Source organism: Dipteris shenzhenensis, chromosome 26 (genome assembly GCF_047967505.1).
Source record: "Dipteris shenzhenensis isolate YYH24624 ecotype China chromosome 26, Dip_SZ_1.0, whole genome shotgun sequence".
Lineage (NCBI taxonomy): Eukaryota > Viridiplantae > Streptophyta > Polypodiopsida > Gleicheniales > Dipteridaceae > Dipteris > Dipteris shenzhenensis.
Window position 1 is genome coordinate 42,804,086 of NC_141621.1, and position 26,408 is coordinate 42,830,493.

The 26,408-nt window shown below is 45.9% G+C and overlaps 1 protein-coding gene across 1 annotated transcript in view; it reads left to right on the plus strand.

Annotated features, from left to right (window-relative positions):
* The first annotated feature begins 908 nt into the window (after positions 1-908).
* LOC147885111 (uncharacterized) overlaps positions 909-26,408 on the plus strand; it is a 29,891-nt gene continuing 4,391 nt past the window's right edge. Inside the window, exons 1-6 of the mRNA XM_087397135.1 lie at positions 909-3,801; positions 4,189-4,424; positions 4,505-5,525; positions 5,892-7,005; positions 7,163-8,375; positions 21,153-21,283. Coding sequence (XP_087253261.1) covers positions 1,017-3,801; positions 4,189-4,424; positions 4,505-5,525; positions 5,892-7,005; positions 7,163-8,375; positions 21,153-21,283 — 6,500 coding nt within the window. The 5' untranslated portion in view covers positions 909-1,016. The remainder of the gene's footprint in view (positions 3,802-4,188; positions 4,425-4,504; positions 5,526-5,891; positions 7,006-7,162; positions 8,376-21,152; positions 21,284-26,408) is intronic.

Genomic DNA, 26,408 nt, shown 5'->3' on the forward strand with positions numbered 1-26,408 from the left:
TAGAGGAGAGGCAAAATAGGATTTTTATAAGCCAGGGGTTTAATTTTTTGTAAAGGGGGTGCCTTAATCTTTCCTAAACCGATGGGGAGAACTTACTTTATTTTTTTGCGAGCAAGATGGAAGACTAATACTAAAGACTTTCCCATTTTTCAATAGCAAGACACATTCTGTGCGTGTGTGTGTGTGTGTTGCCCTTGGATGCATCATGCATGTCCACCCACCCTTTCATGGAGGCGTGTGAATATGCACACGGTATGTAGTGTGACAAATTTTGGAGATGGTTTGGTATCAAGAGATAGACACACGTATGCATACATGTATGCGTGCATGCACACACATTGCACAAACAATAGAGCAACAATGAAGCAGGCCATGTGCGGAGGAAGAAGTGAGTTGCCCTCTGATAGGTGCAAGTATGCCCGCACATACACACGTGTGCAGACACACACAAACATGCGAGTGTAGGAACGAGTAAGAGGAAGAGAGGAAGTTGTGGGTGAGATAGCCCGTGCACCGTATGCCGAGGATTGAAATCCTGTAAAGTTGGATGCTATCAGAATTAGGGGCAAATGGTTAGCTCATAGAAGTTACGGGGACATGCATACATGCTGAAGTCCGAGAAGCAACACTGCGTATTTATTGGCTATCCATCTCGTGTCAGATGATGCCTACCTCTGTAGTCGGATTGCGTCTCTGAAGCTCCGTCGGGCATCTAATCTGCCGTACTTGGCTGAACCTTGCCAAAAAAAAAAAAGCTACATGGGGTGGGGGAGGATTAAGGGGGGATTAGGGTGGAGATTGGGGGGGGTAAGAAGCGATTAAGGGAGAGCCACATCAAATTGATTTTCATCTTCATTTTTTTGCTGTTGTCTGAGGACCTGAGTCCGCCATAGCCAATCCACCACAAAAGCTTCATCTGGATCAGCCCACGTTCTTCTTCTTCTCCATTTTCTTCTCCTCCATCGTCGTTAAGGTTCCACAGCTTCAGCTCTTGCTCTATTTGTTTGCATTTCGTCATGCCAAAGCGCTCCTCCTCCCTCAAGCCCTCCTCCAAGCCTTTCACCCGTCGCGGCCATAGCCATTCCTCCGGTAAGTGCAATGCTCTCCACCTCTCCCTCCCTCCTCCTTCCCCCTCTCCCTCCTCCTCCTCCCCTTCTTCTTCTTCTTCTTCTTCTTCTTCTTCTGCAGCTGCTGCTTCGGATTCCTCCTTCCCTTCCCTATCTCCTGCCTTCTCCGAATCCTCCCCCACCTCTTCCTTGCCTTCCAGCTCCTCCTTCGTCGTTTCTTGCACCTCCCAATCTCTCCCCCCTAGTACCTCCTTCCCCCCCATCCTTCCTTCTTCCGCTTCTTGCTCCTCCACTCCAACTCCTTCCTCGGTTTTTACCTCCTCTTCCCTTCCCCCTTCGTCCCCCGGATCCTGCTGCCCCTCCCCCTCGCCTTCCCCTTCCTCATCTCGCTCCGTCCCCCCTTCTTCCCTTGCGTCTCTGGCGGCCACGTGCTCCGAAATGGCAGCTCCCGAACCATCCTGCAGCGCTCCTTGTTGTCAGGTTGCTCAACACGATGTGCTTTCCGAATACGTGAAAGGTCTTCAGGATGCCAACAAGGCCTTAGATGCAGACGTGGCTGAACGAGTGCTTCAAGAGCTGGCTCAGTCCCTGACTTCGCCCGCTGCTGCTGCTCTGGTGGTCTCTTCAGGTGGTGCCCGGCTGATTGCATCTTCCGCCAAGCAGTTCAAGTCGCACGGCTTACAGAAAGTATGTAAGAGCATTGGAAGGGGTTCGAGATTGGCAAGCCGCTGTTCTTCGGGTCCAAAGATTTCGGAAGCAGAGAGCACAATCGCAGAGGAAACTTCTCGCTCAGAGGTAGTTCAGAGCGCGGAATTTGACGCGAACCATGGGAGTGCAGAGGATGCGACCATCCAAGAGGGACAGCCTTCTTCAGCTGGAGCTTCCAATGAGGCTAGACGAAAGAGACAGAGAACGTCTGGAGAGTTAGTTGAGCAAGAGGATTGTAAGGATGACTGTACATGTGAGAGCATAATAGGAAATAATGCCCCGCCCTCATTAGTGGTAGAAAAAGGGAAACTAAGCGAATCTTTTCCAGATGCAAATCTTCTCAGTCAATGCGGGGACGTGACAGAATCGTCTTGCAGGTTCATTCGGATTGCAGGTCGATTTGATGCAGAAGAGATGAGTTTTTTTGAAGGTAAGCTGTCGTCCTCAATACTGGACGAGGCTGTAAAAGGAAGCGCAATGTGCCACGAGGGGAAAGAAAGCTTGCGGCTTAATGAGACGTCAAAGCTCAGTAATGGATGGATACAAGTTGATGAGAATGTTAGGATCCATGCAGGCTACAACCACATTACTACGGAAGATCTGTTCACCAATATATCGAACGTAAACCTTGACCACGTTAATGGGTGGACACTTTCAGCTGATGTCATTGAGGGTGCAAGCGAAGTTAGACTAACAAGCGCTCATAGAAGCACAGAAATTGATGTGGCTGTAGCGAATGGATTGAAAGAGAGGGTTGCGGCACCTTTGCAGGCTGTTGCGCTGAAATCTAACCCCCGTTGTGCTTTCTCTATTGCAAAGAGAAGAGAGTTGGTGAGGGTGCAGAAGCAGAGTTCAAAAGGACCTGCAGTCACTGTCAGGGAGAAGAATGGGGTAAGGACATTCCATGGTTCGATCAAAGTTGTTGCAGGGGGGGTTGAGGAACAGCCGGTTGTCGGGGCAATGGACAGGGTGGCTGCATTGGAGACTCTTGCCGGTCAGAGAAGCAGCAAAGCTACAGATGACTCAAATGAGAAGGATAGAAGCCCCCAAGTTGGACATGGGGATATTTCGAGGAGCAGGAAAAAGGATCAGAGTGAACTAGAGAATCCTGGTTTGAAGGGAAATAATAGATTATCAAAGGATAATGTCCCCAGAGAAGAGCAAAGCAAGCCTTTGAACAACTCCAGTAAGACTGAAATGAATGAAGAGGTTCTGAGAGAGGAGGAGAAGAATGAGCTGCCCAATGTGCTTACTATGGCAAAAGAAGCAGGTTTACCTGATGTTGTTGCCGCTGCTTGTAATGCTCTAGACAAGTTAATTCATGCTGCAATGCATGGCAAAGGCTCGCTAATTGCTGGCAAGTCTGCTGCTATATCCCTTTCATCTGGAAGAAGGCGAGGAAAAGCTATGTCTGCTGAAATGTATGTTGCGCTCACGGAGGCCTTTGTGGAGATCGTGCAAGTTCTCAGGGATCATGTGGAGCTGCTTTGTTGGTGTCTAGATTGCTTAGGAAGAATTCTGCCCCCGACCTCCTATGATCGCTCAACCTGCGATGGATCTCTAAGCACGGGTTGTACTGGCCTGGGTTCTTTCTTCTCGAGTAAGGATCTCCTACATGCAGCAGGGTGTAAGGGTAGTAAATCAGAGGGCATGGGTGTCTCTGCGAAGCAGTTCACACGTCAACCAAGCAATTCGCAGAGCAACTCTCAGTCTCTTAAACAATCTTCTCTGGCTGCTGATAGTGAGGTCCCCCCCAAACCAATGGTCAAGTCATTTTCTGGTGTTGTAAGTTCAGGCACCCCTAAAAACGCTTGTGGCAATATATGTCCCAGTTCTGGTAAGAATGGGAGTGGGCTAGGTTCTTCACTTTGCAGCAGCATCGCATCTGATTCTGCTGCGAGCTCTATATCTGCATTAGCTGCCGTAGCTTACACAGCTACAGTACCAATGCTTGCAGAGAAAGCGGTCAAAGCTGTCTTGAGTGCTATGCAGCCATGTGATATCGAAGCCAATTCGACACAAGCTGGTAGGTTACATCTTATTCGAGTGCATACTTTTATGATGAATGTTTTAAGCATAGAGGGAGCAATTAATATGCATTGAGTGCCACATTTGATGTGATAAATGAGCATGTGGCTGCGGGTCACATCCAAAGCCTGTGTGCATCTGATTTTGAGTGTTCATAAGTCTTGGTGTCTAGGAATGATTGAGAAGTATAATTTTGTCTATGTTATGTTCTTTTGGAGGAAGTCAATGAGAGAGCGTGCTGGAACAAGTCATTATATTTGTAAAACATGATGGATTTGGTTTAGTCACCATTGCACGGAACAAGTCATTATATTTGTTAAACATGATGGATTTGGTTTAGTCACCTTTTTATTCCACTGATCTTGGTTTTTCGCGTCTATAACAGCACTGCATGCCCTCTCTGCGCATCTATCCTCAACAAACTCGAAGTATGTTTGTGATGATGCTATTGCCTTCATCATAGCAGCGATGAAAGAATTTAAGAGCAATGCCAGAATGCAGACTGAGAGCTGCATCGCCCTTGCTTCACTGAACAGGGCCATAAGTTCAGCTACAGGGCACAATGCCTGGTCTGCTATCATTGACACTATGGAGAACCATTGCTCCGACCTGACTGTGCAGGTAAGCTTATTTGAAGAATTTCTGCATTTAATTGGTGTCTGAGAGGGCAATTTGATCAGAAGTTGTGATGATGATTACAGAGGGCAGGATGTGGGGCTCTACAAGTCCTCTGCACAAGAGCTGGCCTGGGCGTTCCTGAATGGGGAAGTGGAAAGAGACCTCTGAAAGCTGCAAAAGACACTGATCGGGAGGCAGGTGTCCGAGCACTCATTACTGCTATGTTATCCTTTCCAGAAGATGTTCGAATCCAATGGCATGGTTGTAGCGCTCTTTGGACTTTGGTTCACAGTGCAGGGGTTCGGAGTGTTGCAAATATGGTAAGGAATGGAGCAGTATCTGCTGTAGTGGGGGCAATGCTTGTTTGTAGAACTAATGAAACAATGCAGCAAGAGGGATGTAATGTCCTCGGCACTATGGCTAGGACTCTGGCAGAGAATGGATATGAATTTGGGCCGTTACTACCCTCCGATTTAGAAAGGTGTGTACTGGCTTCTTCAGGGCATAAAAGTTCTGATAAATATCCAGAAACACAGCATAGGCTGGTCAACACTGAAGTGGCTGGGGAAAATGAAATGAAGGAAAAGTGTCCAAGTTCATCTGATGATTGGTGGGAGGCTCTGAAGGTAGTTGTTGCCGCTATGAGATCTTTCAACAAATCAAAGTCAGTGCAGAGTAATGGAATATTTGCTTTGGGTTGCATTTTGAAGGGATCTGTGGAAACAATACACCTAGAAGTTTCTGGACCAATGCCAGGTTTGCCTTTGAGCAATGTTAAACCATCTAAAGCCGATGGTGCAGTAAACAATTTTGGGAATGATACTCAGATTAGCCAACAAGGCCAGAAAGGATCATCCCCCTTGTTAAGTGCAGATGCATGTTTTGAACGGGCTGGGGTCAAACATGCCGAAACCCTTACATGTCTTGGGAAAGACTTAATTGATGACATTGAGAGGCTGAATGCAGCGGTAGAAGTTACAATGACTGCCATGCCAGAGTTTCCTAAGGCAGAGACTGTACAGGTTTGGGGCTGTGCAGTTCTTCAACAAGCATTTTTGGCTTATGTACACTACTCCAAGCACATGATGCCTCTTTCACCTACTGGTACGCTACTCAGGATTGCACATAAATGGTCTTTTCAATGTTTGTTCCAGAATTTGTGGGCAGTCTAGGATATTTTTTTGTTCTGTGCACATGAATAGAGAAGTTTGTGGTAGTGGCATACTGACCTCGAGTGTAGTTCTCTCTCGCACTATGATTGCTATTCTGAATGCATTTAATGTTTTGAGTGTGATGGTTAGTGTCATGTAATGCTCCAAAATGTCACCTATGGTTCTAGGGTTCTGTAGTTGTGGGATATACATTTTAGTTCTCATAATCATGAGGCATGCATATCTTCGATTAAGAGTAGAGAAATTTTAGTAGCCCTCGCTGAGTTGAGGGCTTGCTCTTTCATGTTTGTTTCTGCAGGCTCTATGGTGAAGTCTGGTTTCTCACAGGAAGTATCATCATGTCAAGGTCTCATTGATGTGAAGCATGTGACACAGGTCGCCTCCAGTTCTGCAATTCCCTCACCTGCAAGTGCTTTGGCTAATCTTGTACTTTCTCAAGCCACTTCAGCCATGTTCATGATTTCTGGTATGATGGCCTTGTCCTACAGTGGAACTGCTGCCAATGGGGGTCAACAGGCACAGGATAAGGTAGCATCTACTTTTCCCACAAAGACACTGCCAAAATTGACCACAAGCAAGGTCTCAGGTGTCAAGTCTCAAAGTTCTGCAATGAATCTATCTTTTGCATCTGTTAGGCAGAGTTGGTGTGCTGCTTTGGGTGCTATTGGAGATGTGTTTGGTCACCTTACTCGAAATACTGAGGTGTCAATTGGGAAAAATTTGCCAAGAATGGCAGATGCCTTGAATGTGGCTTCGGGTATTGGTTGTGTAGATCATTCCAGTGACAGGCCTCCTGTGGCTGATAGTAAGAGTGCTTGGTTGATTGAAAAGGTGACTGGACATCTCAAGGATGTAGAAGTGGCATGCTCCAAAGATGAAAGGTGTGAACTTATTCTTGGACCTGCAATACCATGGAGGTGCCACAAGTCTAATGGTCCAACTGAAAACAAGTCTGCTGCTGATGTCAAGGCCTTTGACAACAGTTCTTGTCCTCATTCCAAAGAGAAACTTGCAGAGGCCTACAAGGACAACAAGAAAGAGCTGCATGGGGATGTAGAATGCGGCTCTGAGAAGAGGGTTTTGAACAGCTCAAGCTCTGAATGCAAGGACTGGGAGCTCCCAACGAAAGATTGGGCCGCCAATTCCTTGTCTCAGCAAGAAGCAATGAAGGATATCAAGGCCTGGCAAGAAGCCACCGAGTCATTGGCTAAGATTGCTGAGCGGGTGGGATTTCCTATGTCTGTAAAGAATGCCATACTAGCCATAAGAACCATGCTGTACAAGCTTGAAGATGCAGGGACAGTAATTTGGGCTTGTCATGCGCTTATTAGTCTCTACTTGACGTGGGAGAATGTTCACTTGTTTAAGCCAGGAGTTGAGAGTGACCGAGAGGACTATAAAGCGAAAATATGGTAGGCATGAAAATACATTCAGGGGTTTCGAATTTTGTTAATGGTGGTCAAGCTGATGGTTCTCATTGGAGGTGGTCAAGTTTTGCATATTGTTTCTTCTACAATGATGGTTCTGCTGATGGCCTTTTCTTGTTCTGACTTCTGTCACATTTTGCAGGGGTGAAGGTGATGTGGGTGTCCGACAATTGGTCTATTTAGTATCACATTGGATGGGACAAAGCAGGGCAGATGTGACAAGCCTTGCACTTCAGGCTTTGTACAGTGCATGTGTTTTTGCAGCGACAGTCCGTGAAATTGAGGAGGTTTTTGCTCCTGCTGGTTGTGGCACAGGGGCTGTGCTTGGAGCAATGCAGAAAGCATTGGGTTCGGCAGGCAGTCTGGTTCAGAGGAGAAAGGTAGTCCAGCAGGCTTGCTGTGTGCTTACAACTGTCTGTGGCTACAGTATTCCTGCACAAGTTGCATTCGCTGCTGCAGGTGGAGCAGATATCATACTAGCTGCATTGGACCGGTACGATGAGGATAGTGAAATATTGGTTAATGGCCTCCATGCACTTGGCTTGGATTCTAGACTGCAGCCTGACTTTGATGCCCTATGGATTGCTGCTATCTATAGAAATACTCCAAGTAGTGGGGCCAAGGGAAGCAGGAGGAAAAGAGGCGGTCCATCTTTTGGCTCCATTGTGGTGGGGCTTTCACATATTTTCAAGGAAGGAGCTGGATTGCTGTCTAATGTAGACCTCATTTCTGTGAATGGACGGACGGCTGCTGATGATAATAATGAATATGAAGCTTCAGGAAAAATAAAATGGACATCGCAGCTGGAGAGGCTGGTGTTTGACAGCACTGTTCAGATGGGCCTTTTTCGCACCTGGTTAATTGCTGGCCCAGGATGTGGCGGGCCTCCATTTGCTACTGAAATTCTCAGAAGATTGAACTCAGAGGCCCACAACCAGTCATCTGTAGCTGAGATGCAAGCTCATGTGTGCTTAGTTATTGGTTATATGTCTGCTCATGATCCAAAGTGGCGCCAGAGTTATCTGGATGCTGGTGCCCTTGAAGCCGTTTTAGCTTGCATGGAAAGCGCTTACAGCGAGAAAGAGGAAACTTTTTTGAGTTTATGTATGGTTATTAATGGGGTTGAGAAAAACTTACATCCAGAAGAGGCCAAAATTGAGATCAAATCATCCCTCTCACAAGGCAAGCCAAAAAGGGGTGCAGGCCAGAACGTGAAACAAGGAGGCAGGAGGTCAGTCTTTGGTTTGAGTAATGTTTTAGATGCTCCTGTTCAATGTGCAGCATGTTGGGCTCTTGCTGGTTTGGTCAAGGATCATAAGGGCTCATTTCCAGTATCTGTCAATGCCATTATTCAGGTGACTTTCTTGAATACTTTTGTCATCTTTAAATGACCAACTGCACTGTTTGCTTTCCTGTTTAGTTTGTCTAATGTATCATGTTTTTGTGGTATGATCAAAGCAAGCCTACAATCTGCATTATTCTTCAATGATTCTTAGTCTGCTCTGTGAAGAGATTTTCATGGTCATTTTCAGGGGTGCACATCCCAAGGATTTTCCTTCTTTTAGTTCTGGAGTAAGAGCTTGTAGTTGAGCATGCTTAATGATGAAATGACTGTTCCCACAGCTGTAAGGGAAGATACGACTGCATCTGACAGCCTTCAAGGCTAGGGTACATATCAACAAGCCTGCACATATTGCAGCAGGCACATTTGCAAACAGATGTCACAGTGATCTATGTAGAAGCTGAGTTTGTTGAGGGTACTTTAAGATTAGTGAAAGTAGCCAAGCTTTTTTTTGCTACGTATCGTAATGATGATTTAGGAGCCCGTGCTTTCAATCTGATACACAGCTTGCTGCTCTAACATTTGTCAGAGTGTGGGACGGGGTTTTTAAAGCCTTTGATCTGCCATAGTTCAATATTACATTTTCCAACTTTTGATCATTAACATACTCAACTGGAAATACTGACTTAGAACAACATATTCAATTTTTTCAGCCACAGTTTCTCCCATGAAAATGTGACATATGATTGCTATCCTGCTGTCACCTCTTCTCAATATTTCGTAACCTTTCAAGGTAAAGTGCTTGTATGTACAAATTTGCCTCTTGAGGCAATAGAGTTCAACATCTCCTGATGTCACCTAGAGAGATGGCCTTGTTTGTGGGTGTGCCCGCCTAGTGAGTGTGGCTAGGGTAGATGAGTGAGGGCCAGTGTTGTGGGTGTGTGCGCCCCTCTTGTGAGGCTTAGGTAGAGTAGGGTTTGGCAGGATGCTCAGTGCGGGAGGGGGTTTTGAAAGCCTTTGATCTGCCATAGTTCAATATTACATTTTCCAACTTTTGATCATTAACATACTCAACTGGAAATATTGACTTAGAATAACATATTAAATTTTTTCAGCCACAGTTTCTCCCATGAAAATGTGACATATGATTGCTATCTTGCTGTCACCTCTTCTCAATATTTCGTGACCTTTCAAGGTAAAGTGCTTGTATGTACAAATTTGCCTCCTGAGGCAATAGAGTTCAACATCTCCTGATGTCACCTAGAGAGATGGCCTTGTTTGTGGGTGTGCCTGCCTAGTGAGTGTGGCTAGGGTAGATGAGTGAGGGCGAGTGTTGTTGTCACGATCTGTGACGTATTCCTTTCTCTATTTCTAGACTTATGGATGGTTTGATGAATGGACACTTGTGGAAGGGTATGCCCTTTCGACGGGACACTTCCTATAAGGCATAACCCTTTCCCTTTCGACGGGACACTTCCTATGAGGCACAACCCTTCACGAGAGACATCCTATTGAAGAGACATTCCTATTGTAATGTACCCTCTCATCAAGGGTCACACCCTTCACAAGGGGTACACACCTCTTCATGCACATGTGACTCTTCACTCTCTATATAAGAGAGGCCCAATTGTATGGATGACACACTACATCCACCCTACAGACATTCAAGCAATACAATTATTCCCTTGTTCTCTGCTATTTCAGTCTCCTTTTCTGTTCCTTAGCACATTTCTAAATATAGTAAGTCAACTGTTCGGCGATTGCGTTGACCAGTGTAGGCTTGCGGAAGTTTGATGTCAAGTCTTTTAGTTTTGGAAGCTTGAAGTAAACGGTAGAGGGCACGTAGTTCAGTGTTTTCTACCTTTGGTGGGAATGAATCTGCATAGTCGTCTAGTTGCGTCACGTCATCCTCTATATGTGTGGTACTGCGAGACTCTTGAAGTTGTTGAAGTTTCTGGACCAAGTCGGAGATGCTGTCCTGAAGCTGGGAAATTTGAAGTTGCAGTAGTGATTCGCCTTGTACGTTGACTTCAGGGGTCTTTTTTGGACTTGAGTCTTTGATCTCTGGAGAGGCTTCATGCGAGCGTTGCGACATATCGGAGATCCCTGTGAGAAAAGCGCGAACTTGCGCCATTCCTGGAAGAGGATTCGGGCTGCTCCCTGAGGTTGCTCATGTTGGAGGGGGCAGGCGAGGTAGGATGGAACCACCCGTGGAAGTCTGGTAAAGGAGGTCCTGTCTGAGGTAACACTGGTGATGCCGAAAGTGGTGTTACTACTCGTGAGAGGACAGGAGTAGGTTGCAGAGTCCACGGATCTGAGAAGGTATAAGGAGCTGCTGTCGGAAATGGAGGATATCCAGGAGGAGTGCCTTCAGAGTGTAAATACTGTCTTGGAGAAGGTATAACCTATAGAGGAGGATATCTGGGAGAGCTGAAGGAGGTGGAGAGTACCCTGGAGATGCCGAAGGTGAGGGGTAAAATTCTCTCCAAAGATGGACAGCAAACTCTTGAGGAATATCGGGTTCTGGGTATATTCGTGTCTCGTGGAACACAACCTGTACGGTGCTAAGGAAGTAATGTAACTGAGGTGCCTCACGCAGAAGATATAGGATGTGGTCCAAATCACTGGGAGGGCACGTGACACAGAAGACCCACGATGCGAAAGCTCCGAAATGGGCTGGTTGTGCAATCTGAACACGATATTATGTGATAGATGATGCCTGAGGTGTCCTTGAAATGCCGGGTGAATTACCAGGGGTTTCCATGCTTTAAGGGAGATTCTTTCATTTGCTGTAATTTGATAATGACAAGAGAATCCTTAAAAGCAGAATGGAAAGACTCCACCTGGCAAGGAGAGCAGGCTATCAATGGCGCAACAGGCTGCAGGTACCCGAATCTGGATCACAATAGGGGCTGGCACACCAGGCTGCTGCTGTCATGGCGAAAATCTGTTTGCAGGTTGTTTTTCGACCGAAAGGCTGGCTGATGCTGTGCTCCCGTTGCAGGCTGGAAAGGAGCAGGGCTGCAAAGGACAAAGAACCTGGCAGCGACAGAGGCAAAGGGCTGGCAGCGAAAAAGGCAAAGGGCTGGCAGCGTGATTCTGCGTGAAGGCTGCAGCAGGTGGCGTGGGCTGGCAGCGAGATGGCGAGGCCAAGATGTGCAGCAAATGTACGCGGGCTGGCAGCAAGATGGCGAGGCCAGGCAGGGCAGCGAAAAAGCGAGGGGCTGCGCAGGTAGGCTGAGCGAAAATGGCGAGGCTAGGGGCTGCGCAGGGAGGCTGCGATATGGTGAGGCTAGGGGCTGCGAACCTGCGTGGAGATCCTTACGGTGCAGATCCGTACGGAACGGGGCTGATCCGTACGGTGCAGATCCGTACGGCAAGGGGCTGAGGCAGCTGCTGCGCCTGGAGATCCGTACGGTGCAGATCCGTACAAAACGTCAAAGAGGTTCGCCTCTTTTCATTGGGGCTGCCTAAGGTTGGGTAGTTGCCCAAAAATTTATTGGGGGGTTTAGTTAACCCTAGGGTAGCTAGGGTAAACCTAAGGGTAGGAGTTGGGTTTATTTTTTTTCCCTTTTTTACCCCTCTAGGTACCCTATTATAGGTGCTTGGTGCCTAAAAGGTGTGCCTATTCGAAGGGGTGTGACCCTTGGAATAGGTGCACCTTTTCATGAAGGGGTGTGTCCTTGTTTCTAAAAGGGGTGTCCCTACATGAATAGGTGTGTTCTTTTGTCCATGATGGGGTGTGTCCCTTGAGTGAGGAGTCGAGACTCTTCATCAAAGGTGTGTCCAATGGTGGAAAAGATGCGTCCCTTGGTTTTGGGACAGCCCAAGCACCTGAAAGGACACGATTTTTGTCGTGTCCATTCACATCAACTCGTGATGTGTGGGAGATGGAGAGGCCATAGTTGACTTTAGGCAGGGTTGGCGCTAAAAATTTTTACGCTCATCCTCTCCATCTCTTCCATGCACAATGTGCATGGATGTCCTTCTAGCGGAAAAGATGTATCAGATCGGCGCTAGAAGGTGGGGGGCATTTCCTACAGGCAGGAGCGAATTTTGCTCTGATACCACTGTAAGAAATCCTAGATTTACTATATTTAGAAATGTGCTAAGGAACAGAAAAGGAGACTGAAATAGCAGAGAACAAGGACTCAAGTCCAAAAAAGACCCCTGAAGTCAGCGTACAAGGCGAATCACTACTACAACTTCAAATTTCCCAGCTTCAGGACAGCATCTCCGACTTGGTCCAGAAAGTTCAACAACTTCAAGAGTCTCGCAGTACCACACATATAGAGGATGACGTGACACAACCAGACGACTATGCGGATTCATTCCCACCAGAGATAGAAACACTGAACTACGTGCCCTCTACCGTTTACTTCAAGCTTCCAAAACTAAAGACTTGACATCAAACTTCCGGAAGCCTACACTGGTGAACACAATCGCCGAACAGTTGACCAATGGCTCGCAAAAATGCGCATGTATTTTGATACTGTTGACCTCACTGAAGGCAAAAAGATCGCCTTGGCAGCCTCCCTCCTCAAGGATACAGCTTTTCTATGATGGCAAAGACGCTTAAAGGACGGCAAAAGTGTGTTAACATGGAAACGTTTTGAACATGTGCTCCGTAAGTAGTTCATACCTGCCAATGCGGACTTCCAAGCACATTCAAAACTCCGACAGTTGGAGCAAACGGGCTCCGTGTCTTCCTACATCTCTCAGTTCACCACATTGGTGCTGGAGATAGATGGTTTAACTGAGGATGATCGCCTTCATGCTTTCATCTCAGGCCTAAATCCCTCGTTACGCATTGATGTCCTTAAAGCAAACACCACCGCCACAGCTGGCGCTATTGCCTATGCAGAGCACATTACATATTTCCAAAACACAGGGAAGCAGAGTGCTACTCGCACACAGAACTCTCCTATGGCCAAAGATGCTCGCCCTCAAGATAACACCAGGTTTCGAAAAAACTTCGGTAATCAAGGTCAGCGACAGTCTCAAGATCCCCAGAAGACTCAGAAATCATTTGCTAGATTCCAACAGAAGCACTCCTCCAAGGATCGCGCCTCTTCTTCTTCACAAAGTCATTACCGACATCCCCAACATAAAGGTGCGGCCACTGACAAGAAGAACAACTCCAGCACAAAAGAACTTTATACCATTTGTACAGGCGACCATAGATGGTTCGATTGTCCCAAGCGACGAAAGCCAATATGGAACCTAGCACTTTCCAAAGAGAAGATGCTACCTCAGCACAAGACAAGAAAGGCAAAGCTGTTCGAATGGCGAATACCATCCACCTGAGCCTTGCCAGCAACCCCGAACCTTCCCTGGCCACTCAAGTACTTTGTATTCAAGGATCGATTCATGGAACAACGGTCACTATCCTCATCGACAGTGGCTGTTCTCATAACTTTCTAGCTAGTTCTATGGTCGACAAACTTCGGTTGACTACCAGTCCTAGTCTTATGGATTATCAGATTGAACTCGCAAATGGAACTACTTTCTTGTGCAACACCAGGATCAAAAACTTGTCTTTTCGCATCCAACATTATACGGACAAGTTGAACTTCGACATCGGTACGATGTCATACTTGGACAACAATGGCTCTATGACTATGATCCATCAATCAGTTTTCGCAGCCATACTATCCAGTTTGTCCACCAGGGAAAACTTATTGAGCTAACTGGTTCTAGGGACTCTCCTTCAATCCCAGTTGTCTTTGCCCTACAAGTAAAGAAGTGGGTTCGTAAACGTCAAGTAAAGACTTCACTTCTGTTGGTTACGGCAGTAGAGGAGATACCAACCAAGGATCCTCCTGAATACCCCAACCAACCTTTTTTCCAGCCCTACCTGGATATTTTTCCACAGGAATTGCCAAAGCTGTTACCACCTCGATGACTAGTGGATCACCAAATTGAACTTATTCCCGACATTAATCCACCGTCGAAACCTCCTTATCGGGTTTCTTACACTCAAAATGAAGAAATCCAAAGACAGGTCACCGAACTACCCGACAAAGGTCACATTTGGCCCAGTCGCAGCCCTTTTGGATCTCCTGTACTACTTTTGGAAAAAAAGAATAAGTCAATGCGCCTCTGCATCGACTACCGAGCCCTCAATAAGCTCACTATCAAAAACAAGTATCCATTGCCTTGCATCGATGACCTCTTCGATCAACTTCTACATGCAACACAATTCTCAAAGATTGATCTTCGTTCATGTTATCATCAAATTCGCATACGAGAAGGCGATGAGTAGAAGACAGCTTTTCGAACAAAGTATAGACACTATGAATGTTTGGTCATGCCTTTTGGGTTAAACAATGCCCCGGCCACATTCATGACATTAATGAACGACATCTTCAGGCCTTTCCTCGATAAGTTCGTCATCGTTTACCTCGATGACATCCTTGTTTTCAGCAAATCCCTACACGAGCACAAATAACATCTTCACCAAGTTTTTGAAGTTCTCTGCGCAAATTCTCTCTACATCAACATTGAGAAGAGTGAGTTCTTCAAAACCCAACTCGAATATTTGGGACATGTTATTTCCGCTCAAAGCATCTCTGTGGATCCCAAGAGGGTCGAGGTAATTCGAAACTGGCCTACTCCTAAGAATGTTCATGATGTCCGCTCTTTTCTCGGATTGGTAAACTTCTACCATACAAAGGTCTATCAGTTTTCCGAAATCGCAGCTCCTATGTCCGAATTATTGAAAAGCACAGCATTTTTTCAGTGGCTTCCCGAAACAAAGTATAGTTTTCAACAATTCAAGCAAGCACTCACTACCACACCAGTTATGGCTATTGCTGACCCAAACCTTCCATTTGAGGTCATGACCGACGCTTCCGACATCGCTACAGGAGCAGTCTTGATGCAAGAAGGCAGAGTTATTGCTTTTGACAGCCATAAACATTCCGATATCCAAACCCGATACCCGGTTTATGATAAGGAGTTTCTTGCCGTTGTACATGCTTATCACTCTTGGAAACATTATCTCATGGGAGCCGACTCTGTGGTCAAAACAGACCATCACTCTTTAAAGTATATCTTTACTCAGCCAGTCATGAACGCTCGATAAGCACGCTAGGTTGAGTTTTTGGCCAACTTTCACATGACCATTGAGTTACATTCCAGGACTACGCAATGTAGTTGCAGATGCTCTCAGCATGTTACCTCTAGCATCAGCTATGGTAATCTCTACATTATCTGTGGATGTTCCGAATTCATTCAAAGGAAAGTATTTCAATGATAAAGACTTCGGCACAGCAGTATAAGTTCTTTCAAAAGATCAACCTTCGACTTCCGAACAGAAGATTTTCTCATCCTATTCTTATACGGACGACCTTCTGTATTATCAAGATCGCGTCTGTGTACCACATGACAAGGATGTTCGACGTCTTTTGTTAAAAGAGCATCATGTAGTTCCTTATGCTGCCCATCCAGGCATCAACAAGACTTATCGGTTACTCAGTGCAACATACTACTGGCCTCAGATGAAAAGCGACGTCATCAAAATGGTTACATCTTGCTTATCTTGTCAACAAATGAAAGCAAGCCGACGACTTCCAACAGGACTTCTTCAGCCTCTTCCAGTTCCAACTAAAAGATGGGAAAGTATTTCCATGGATTTCATTACAACACTACCGCGATCCTCTAGAGGTAACACTCAGATTATGGTAATTGTTGATCGATTGTCCAAAATGGCACATTTTGTTGCTTGCAAAAGCAGTGCACAGGCTTCGGACATAGCCAAACTCTTCATATAACACATCTTCCGACACCATGGATTGCCCAAGAATATCATATCCGACAGAGATCCTAAGTTTACCAGTCACTGTTCGAATTTTTGGGTACAACCCTACTGTTCAGTTCAGCCTACCACCCAGAATCAGATGGCCAGACTGAAAGAGTCAACCAAGTTCTGGAAGAAATGCTTCGACATTATATTCAGTCACGCCTAGCTGCTTGGGAAGAGTATCTACCACTCCTTGAGTTTGCTTATAATAACTCTTTCCATAGTGCCATTAGCATGACTCCATTCCAAGCAACTTATGGACACACTCCGATTGTACCAGCGAATTTTGTACTTCAACATCGAGTGGCCCTAGCTGATCAACTGGTTCAAGAAATGCAAGACATTCTACTCCAAGTCAGGGATCATATGCGAAAAGCGCAAGAGCGGTATCTACGGTCTGCCAACAAACATAGACGTCACCTAGAATTTAACACTGGTGACATGGTGCTATTATTTGTAGCCCCACATCGCTATAAGACGGTTAAGTCTGTGTTTCCTAAGTTGCGACCAAGATACTATGGACCTTTCCGGATCGTCAAGAAAAATTCACCTTTAAGTTACAAATTGGAATTGCTACCATCATGGGGTAAAATCCATCCAACATTTCATGTTTCTTGGCTAAAGACATACATTCCAGGGGATGAAGCAGTTCCTCCTGCAGGTGATTATGTCCCAGAAATCGAAGACGATTATGTTCTCCTTCTTCCTGAGCGTATTCTGGACCATCGACAGCGAGAGACTCGACATCGACTTATCACGGAATTCCTTGTTCTTTGGCGAGATCTGGACGACTCCGACGCTACTTGGCAATCTGATGAAGACTTGCAGCAATACCCTGACATTTTACAGCAGTATTTTCAGAATTTATAGTGATATTTTCTACATCAGTTCATTATCTCCACCAGGGTCTTATTTTGAGTGGGAGGGGATGTCACGATCTGTGACGTATTCCTTTCTCTTTCTGGACTTATGGATGGTTTGATGAATGGACACTTGTGGAAGGGTATGCCCTTTCGACGGGACACTTCCTATAAGGCACAACCCTTGCCCTTTCGACGGGACACTTCCTATGAGGCACAACCCTTCACAAGAGACATCCTATTGAAGAGACATTCCTATTGTAATGTACCCTCTCATCAAGGGTCACACCCTTCACAAGGGGTACACACCTCTTCATGCACATACCCTTTGGAGTACACACCTTTTCATGTGTGACTCTTCACTCTCTATATAAGAGAGGCCCAATTGTATGGATGACACACTACATCCACCCTACAGACATTCAAGCAATACAATTATTCCTTGTTCTCTGCTATTTCTGTCTCCTTTTCTGTTCCTTAGCACATTTCTAAATATAGTAAATCTAGGATTTCTTACAGTTGTGGGTGTGCGCGCCCCTCTTGTGAGGCTTAGATAGAGTAGGGTTTGGCAGGATGCTCAGTGTGGGAGGGCTTGCTGGCCATGGGGGGGCGGTTCAGGGCCTTCCTGAGCCCTGTTTTACTGCCACGTGGCAGCCCCTTCTTAGGTGCCCTAGGTGGGCTTTTGTAGGGGCCAGTTTGGCCACCCTTTTGGGGCAGATAGTCCGACCTGCCGGTCGTCTATCTAGCAGAGGTGGGCTGACCTCTTGGTCGGCCACCTAGGTTGGAGCACACCCCCTTATAGGGCAGGTGGAGGCCAGCCCCTAGAGGGCCTGTTATAGGCGCCATGAGGAGCAGCCGGCCATCTATGGCCTGTTGGGTCAGCCTTCTAGGGCCCTGCTGGTCGGTTGGTTGAGGCTGGGGCTGACGCTATATATAGGGCCCCCTCCCCTCATTTGTTTTTATCATCTCATTGCGGTGCCTGGCAGAGGAGCAGAGCCAGCCCACCGTTTCACTTGAGGAGCAGGGTAGTGGAGCAGCTCATCCACTCCCTTGTGCTCCCATTCTCTTGGTTGTTGAGCTGTTTGTCAGAGCTCTCCGAGGTTTTCCGCCAGTTGTAGCGGTTTTTTTCCCAGAGATCACTTGCAGTTCCTTGTGCCTTTCTCTCCTTATCAGTGTTGTGTGTGTGTGAGGCGTCACGCGTGCTCTCTCTCTCTCCCGTTCATTTCCGCTGCATCTCTCACAAGCTCAAGTAGTACACTTCTGCTCAATCAAATTTTTGGTAATTGACAAGCAACATCAGCTAAGGACAGGTGGATGAAGTGCATCTCCAACTGCTCCAAGATAACTGGTAAAGACTGCTGTGCATGTGCTCTTGGTCCTTTTCAATGGGCACTAGACTGCTTCCATAGGGTGTCTGCTCTCTGCTTCAAGCTTGGCATATGGACTGTTCCAAGCTGGTGTCATGGTAAGACTGCTCCATAGGCTGAGGAGCTCTCTCTTGCTACTGTGACACTCTGCTGAAGATGCTCTTTCTGTGCATCAGGATCTCCCTTGGGTCTGTTGAGGAAGGATTTTAATACAGGTGCCCAGGTGCTACCTAAGCCTAGTCTATTGTCGGGACCATAGGTATGCCCTTAGGTATCGGGCTGCATGAACTGGGATATGGGGTGTGCTTAGCTGCATCCATCCAAAGTGTGCTCCAGAATGGCCCCCTGTGGGCCGCAGCCTACTCTGTGGGGCCCCTGTGGGCTGCAGCCTTCAACCATAATTCTTCATGTATTGCTGAGGAAGTTTTCCCCATGACCATCAATGCTGCCATATAGGGTGGGATGTGTACACCCATGAATCGTTCCTCAGTGGATGTCACATAACAGTGGACTACTTAGCTATTGCATTTTCACCTATGATCAATTGCTTGCTAGCAACATGGTGCATAGTCACAAGAAACACGTTTCTTTGAAAAGAGAATTGTTTCAAACCTTGCAGCACATTTTGAAGCGCTTCTCTTCCAAAGAAAAGGTACTCTAAATATTATGGCAATGGACATGCGTAGACTGCACACAACACAGTATGTGTTTTATACCATCCCATTGTGTAGGGCTGTGTAATTGAGAGTCTGCGTGTTTAGCATCTTTTGAATAATTTATATGCGGCATTTGTTTTTAAGCAGCATCCACACTTGGTGTTTGTAAAGGATGTATGGCCTATAGATCTTGTCAGCAGTGATTGTACATGGAAAAATACCTAAAAATTTTGCAATGTTTTAAGCTGTGTTTAGTGTTAGACTCTCTCGAACCTGACCCTTGCTATGACGAAAGTTTCGGGAGAGGTTGGATCTAAAGAAAGATGGTTGAATTATATTACTTCCAGCAAATACAACTTGTTCAACCAAAAAAGATGAATAAAAGGAACTGAGACATAAAGAAAAGCAAATCATACATCAGTTATATACTGGGAGTCTATGGACTTGGCTTTGTAGTCTCTGATCAAAGCCTTGCCGTCTCGAAAGACAGCCCATTTTCCTTCTTTCTTTCTGCACTCTTAATCCTTTGAGCTTATTCGATTGTTTGACAACCTGAGTTCTCTCAGCTTTTGACTCGAAGGTAAGGATTGCATTTGCTCCTGCTTTTCCAATATTAAGTCTTCCCATTAAACTCCTGGTAAAGCTTTGCCGATTTTCTTAGGAGTCTCTTCATAAGAGTCTAATGCTATGTATCTGCTGTCTGGTAAACCTCCAATCCTGAGCATTCTTGAGTTGCACAGTCTATCAACTTGCTCTTTAACTTCCTTCTGTAGTCGAGTAGACATCTGTGTATCTAAGGAGCTCTTTACTTCTCCTTTGAGCTTCTCTTGGATCTCTCCCTTGAGCTTCTCATGTATCTCTTCCATTTGACTAAAGACAGCTTCATCGTTTAGAGCTGCAATGGGACTTGCCTTTTCTAGTTTGCTCTCAGCCACTTTTACTCTCTCTTCAAGCTCTTGGAACTTGGCTTCAGCTCACTCTTTTCCTTTTTGAGAAGGAGAACTTATTGTTGTAGAAGAAGAATGACCTCATTTTGCCTAGTATTAGGCAAAGGTGAAGCAACTGTTGCAGCATATGAAGCCTGCTTCTCTTGTTTCCTATGCCCCATAAAAGATAAAAACAGTCTACCATTACCCCCTCTGCTTGCGACTTTCACCACAGCCAAATGGTAGCTTTGACTTTGTCCCAAAAGATGAAAATATAGCGAATCTTCCAAAGAATAAACTTGCTTTTTACCTTGAAGAGATCTAAGCAAACCTTGAAAAGTTATGGTCGATTCTTTGACTGTATGGAAACCAGTCTTGAGCAGAAGAAACCTTGATCTGGAGCAGAACGGCGACCAGAGGGGAGCCTCCTAGAGATCAAACTGAGTGAGGTTGTGAAGAACTCCATGCCTAGATCTAATCCCCTGGGTTGGGCCATGGAGTTCAGCCAATCCAAGAGTGGGGAGAAAGTGATGGAGGGGAGAGGAGAGGTAAAAGCACATTTTTTTTAAAAATTATTGGAGAATATTCCTAGGTTGAATCTTCTTTAGTGTGTATGCTTTAAGTGTCGAAGGCTTCATTCATATATGTGTATGTGTATGCTTCCCTCGCGCTTAGGATGGAAGCATACACAATGTGTATGCTCTTTAAGGGTTGAAGGCTTCATTCATATATATGTATTTATTGTGTATGCTTCCATTGTGTTCATGATTATTAGATTTATGTGTTGTAAATGTAAGTCATTAATGTTGATGTAGTGTGAAGTGTAGAATTCGTTTTCGGTAGTGAAGTCATCCAAACTTAGTCTTGCAGAAATCAAATGGTTGAAGAAACTTTGTTCTCGTTGCTTGCTTGGAGGAGGAGAACAATTGTTATATTCTTCTCCTTCTGCACACATGCATGTATTGCTTGTTCCTACTGTTGGAAATGTGTTTGGGTGATGCCAAAACATGAGCTGCCTCTGTGTATGAGGGATGTTTAATCGTCCCATCTTTTTTGGATGCTTACTCAATTGGTGCACTTTCAAATGAACAGGCTTTTTCTAGTCTCATATGATTGTTTGGAGTTTTATATTTGGGATTCATGTTGGTTGTTATATGCTAGGTTTACTTTCTAGATGCCTCAAATCCTCAAATCCCATATATTCTAGCTTCTTTAATTTTATGTTTTGGTTGGACAGGCTATTGCATTGACATTGTACAGATATGGTGGCCTATTACATCTGGACCTTCGTATTCCACAAGCTGAAAAAGTACATTCTGAAGTGTGCGCACCAGCAAGGTTAGCACTTGCAAGACTCGGAATATCCAGGTAATTGGTCCCAACTTTGCAAAATGCTTTGTTATGTGGAATGGACTAAATCATTGTATTGCATTTGGATTTTCTCACGTTCCAACTCTAGATGCATGGTTTTTATCATTTTACTCTTGAAAGGTAGACCCAAGTACTTGTACGACTAAACCATCCCCAGATCTTTTTACCTTAAATTTGCATGCATTAAGTTTGTATCATGTACCAAGGGTCATGGTTCTTGTTTTGTCAATCTTCACTTACATGTTGGAAAACTCTGAGAACTTAATCACCCATCCATCTTTGCAAGCCAGATATATCCCTTGTGAATAGAACCACATCATGTTGATACAGCAGGCCATAAGGCCACTCACCATGATTAGTGTATTTTTTCTCCTCTGAGTATGAGACTGGTTTTTCTTTACCAGTCCGTTGGGAAGCCTCCTTCTACTGCCTGGTTCATTATCCTTTAAAGAGTTTTCCACATCCTTGCAAGGAGTCCCTCTGAAATTTGAATCCAGTGATTTCTCGTTGATGGCTAATTTCTTCAGCCTATTTCCAGTGTCATTGACCGTTATGATCTGGCCTCATCCATGGTTATGCCTGTTTTTACTGCAGCAGTGCAGCCCTTGTAGTCTCTTTATCATGCGGGATCGCGGGACAATGTTGAAAGCTTTTCGAAAATCCACAAAGCATGTGTAGACTTTATGACGTCTGGACCTCGCCTCCTCAATGATAGCTCTCAAAGTGAAAATGTGATCTAGAGTAGAATGCTATCTCCAGAATCCTACCTGCCCTAGTGCCCGCTGCCCCTAAGCCTCTCTATGATTGCTGAGCTCCCCGTCCAGACTCGATCCATAGATCTTTGGCCAAAGTATGACCAATCATGAGGGTGCGGTAGTTCCCAGTCTCCACAAGTGTCCCCTGCTTTGTGTATCGGTACAATAGTGGTGGTACTCCAAGTAGGTGGGAAGCCGTGACAAACAGCTTGGTTGAACATCTGTGCTAGGATCGGAGCTAAAGCTCCTTGCCCATGCGCAAAGTGCTCAGTCCATAGTCCCTCATGATCTTGTGCTTTCCAATTGTGTAATCGGCAAAATGCAGCCCGTACATCAGATGGAGTGAGGTCTCCCAAGGCTCGCTCGTGTGTGCGGTAAGCTCTCATCTCTTTGCACTCGTCATCAAACCAAGAGTTTTGGGGGATCTTCCCATCTATAACATGTGCATATCGAGTCGTGGGACAAGATTTGATGGCAGCATCCTGTACTACTGAGACGAGGACCTTTGAACCGCGCGCGAGGTTCATCTCATCACCCAGTAGAGGTGGAAGCTCTAAAGCTAGGTGGCTCTCGTATACCGGGTCTACGAGCACGATCAAAGTGAATATGGGCCTAACAAGGTGGTCCACCGTGTTGGGCCCGCCACCATGTGGAACACAATTGAGCCCACGAGATGAGAGCCATGTCTGGAGACCACATTTTATATAATCATGTCGTAGACAGCCCCCAGCTCAAGTAGATGTCGTCCGTATCGTGTCACATGTGGTGTGTCTGCCAAGTGTCAATTATCCCCAACTTTGTTGTATCTATTTCTGCTACTATGAGTGATTTGGCATCAAAATCTAGCAGGCGAACTTATTTGTCCCCTGTGCGTGCATTGAAGTTACCAAGGAGGGTATCTCCCTGTCTTGAGAAATCCGTGATATCATTGTGTATGGTCTCATATGAGATGTGTCCATTTGTGGCGACCTCATGTGTGTAGAATGATATGTCTGGGGGGAAGTAGCACATCGCAATGAAGATCGGTCTGTATCTGATAACTGGACTCGTACCCACATATGTCGTGCATGTTCCTTCCTCTGTTCCGATGGTCCCCTCTCGTCTCTTTCCTACGGGTTGAGAGAGAGAGAGAGAGGGTTGGGGGAGCGAGGGACGGAGGGCCACACCTCTTGAACCCTAGATCCCATTGTCCCTCTCATCTCTTTCCTATAAGCTGAGAGAGAGAGAGTGTCGGTTTTTCCCCCTCCGACGATACACGTCAGCATAATTGGATATCCCAAACAAGTATAATGTGGCCTAAAATGCTTTAAAACACAAATAGGCCAAAGGGCATGTTATCAAGTTTGATGATGTGTATTATTAAATGCAATGACCTTTGGCATGCTTATTAGCCATATAGCAAGCAAGTGCATGGAAAAAGAAACAATACAAAATTGTAAATAGTGTTGGATTTATTAAAATATCTTTGCACATGCACAAATTGCACTTTTTCAACTTCTTCCATTTTAGGGTGAATCTAGATACCAATACCAACAACTATCAATGTTTTAAGACCACCATGCACTAGTCCCAATAGTTTGGATTCCAAATGTTCAATCTGTTTTGGTTGTGAGAGAGAGAGAGAGAGAGAGAGAGAGAGGGGGGGGGGGGAGGGAGGGAGGGAGAGGTCCGCGGAAGGGTAGGGGTAGAGAGAGAGAGAGAGGTTTGCGGAAGGGTAGGGGTAGAGATAGAGGTAGAGACGTCCGCAGAAGGCCTTGCGGTCCTATGGGACAAAGTGGAAAACACATCAAAAGGAAAAAAGAACTCATATATGCCTCAAAGGGTTGGAGCAAAGGGCGCGCTAAGACCCTTGCTGAGTACTATGCTGAAATAAAAAGCTCAACGTGTGTATTCTTCTATGTGAGTTCTAATTGTAGGATTCACATAAGTCGGGCATCTTCTGCTACCATGTGCACATACTCTCCTCAACTTAGAGTACTCTCTTTTCATGGCTGATCACCATCCATGCTATCTTCAATATAGCGCTTGTCACCTTCAGTGTGACCTTTTTCGGGACTTCACAGCTCTTATCGCCTTCAACGCGATCAATCACCTTCAATGTGATGATCCCCTCTCTCGTTAATGCAGATTGCCTGCATATCAGCTAGCTCCTCCTCCTCCACCCCACTATGTCGTGGAGCTGACTCAAAACCAGAAATCTGTGACTCGCCGCTGGGTCTGGTCAGCCTCTATACCCTATGGTCTTATCACCTCTTGTTGCTCTCTGATCTGTTGTAGCAGGGTCTCCCGGTGTCAGCGCATCTCAAGCAGATAGAGCCCAATGCAAACCTGGTCATGGAAGTGGATCAATCATGATAGTGGTCTGAAGCCACTCCCATCCTGATAGAGATAGTGGTATTGCCCCCAGATCTTGTAGTAGGTTGGGCACAGAGAAAGAGCTCCTCTGTCTGTATCACTCCCAGTATGCATAGCATGTAGATTCACTACTCTCTGGGTATACATGCCGCTCTCCTTGTTTGAATCCTGAGCTGATGGGATGAAACCTGCATCTGCTCGATGGCAATCCTCGGTGCTTGTGAGATTCCTCTGTCCCCGAGATATTGGGTTCCCTCTGTGTGGCTGTTGATCTCCCTCTCTAGTACCGATCCATAGATCTTAGCTAGAGTGTGGCCAATCATAAGAGGGCAGTAGTTATCAGTGTCCATGGGATCCCCTGCCTTATGCATCGGTACAATGGTGGTAGTGCTTCAGGTAGGTGGGAAACTATGGCCTACGGCATGGTTGAACAACTGGGCTAGGATGGGAGTCAAGACCTCTTGCCCATGTGTTCAGTGCTCTGTGTGTAGTCCCTCATGATCTGGTGGTCTCCAAGTGTGAAGTCGGAGAAGGACAACCCACACATTTTGCGCAGTGAATAAATGACATGTGGTGGGCTTGGGCATAGAGGAAATATCTGGTGGTGTTTGACCTGAGACATCATATAGAGAGCATACATGTGTGCCGAACCTTTGGGTCTGTGATGGGAATGGGCGGCTTCCCCTCTGATAAGAGCCCCCAGCCAATGGTAGGATCCCCTCCACAAAAGGATCCGATCACCTCATCCATCTTGCGTATGAGAAAAGCCCGCTCCTTACTCTATCTCACTTGGTGTGGAGGTGAGCTCTCATCATTGCACTTGTCATGAGATCCTCTGTGCCTTAGGTGAAGTTAAATGTCCCAAGGCTCGCTCACGCTCATGTGTGAGGTGAGCTCTCATCACTCTGCACTCGGTGTGAGATCTTCTGTGCCTCAGGTGAAGTCAAATGTCCCTAGGCTCCCTCACGTGTGAGGTGAGCTCTCATCACTTTGCACTGGTCATCATTACTTGGGGTTTTGGGACATCTTATGCGCGATGGAGTTTATGGTTTTCAATCTTGTGAGTGACTATCGTGAGATTGAAACTGCACTATGTTGTGTTTTTAGAGGATGAGTTTGGGAATGTTCCTGGATTCATCTAGGTATATACCATTGCAATTCCACACTGCCATTTTCAGTCCATTTTGTGCACGCATCCCATTGGTCGGACAGCGTCATAATTCCCCATCCCCCTCTCCCTTGTCTACTCTTTCTTTGATGATCACTTTGCCATCTCTGTAGGCAGCCCACTTTCCTGCCTCTCTTGCTGCCATTACTCATACCATTCCCTCCCTTCGATGTTTCTGCTTTGGAGAGTGGGGTCGTCATCCAAATATATCTTTGTCCCTTTCAGAGTTGCCCTCATACTCATGAGGGTAAATCTGTCCATGGCAGTCCGGAGTTTCAGCACTAAAGGTCTTGTTGGTGTCTCTGCCTGGCCTACCCTCCAAGCTATCTTGCACGTGAGATTGACGCCCATCTGAGTCAACGGCATCTGCCATTAGAGTATCTCTCACTGTCAAGCCTCTTACCAGCACGTTCAAAGCTTTGCTGGCCCTCCTTTTCTCTCCCTCGAGAGCTTCTGAAATGAATTCCTTCTTAGGGGTTGCTGCTCCCTTTTTAACCACTGCTGTCCATTCAAGCATCTCTTCTTTTCCTTTAGTGAACTGTTGTGTAATTTCAGCATGTTTGCCATTCATTGTATGAGTCGACTTATTCTAGTCTTACAAAGGTATATGCTTGCCATTCATTGTGGCCTGTATGGCAGCCATCTGCCTCTTGAGAGTTGCATTTTCTGCTCCAAGGTCCTCCATGTCTTTGCATTCCCCTATGAGGTCACTTGCATGTCTTTCATTTGCTGTTTTTCAGTCCTAGTGCATGTACCTTGTCTTGGAGGCTGGTTCTCTCTGTTTCCCATCCTGCTTTCTCTTTTTCCCATCATCACGCTTTGCTTTTTCTTTTCTCCATTCCTC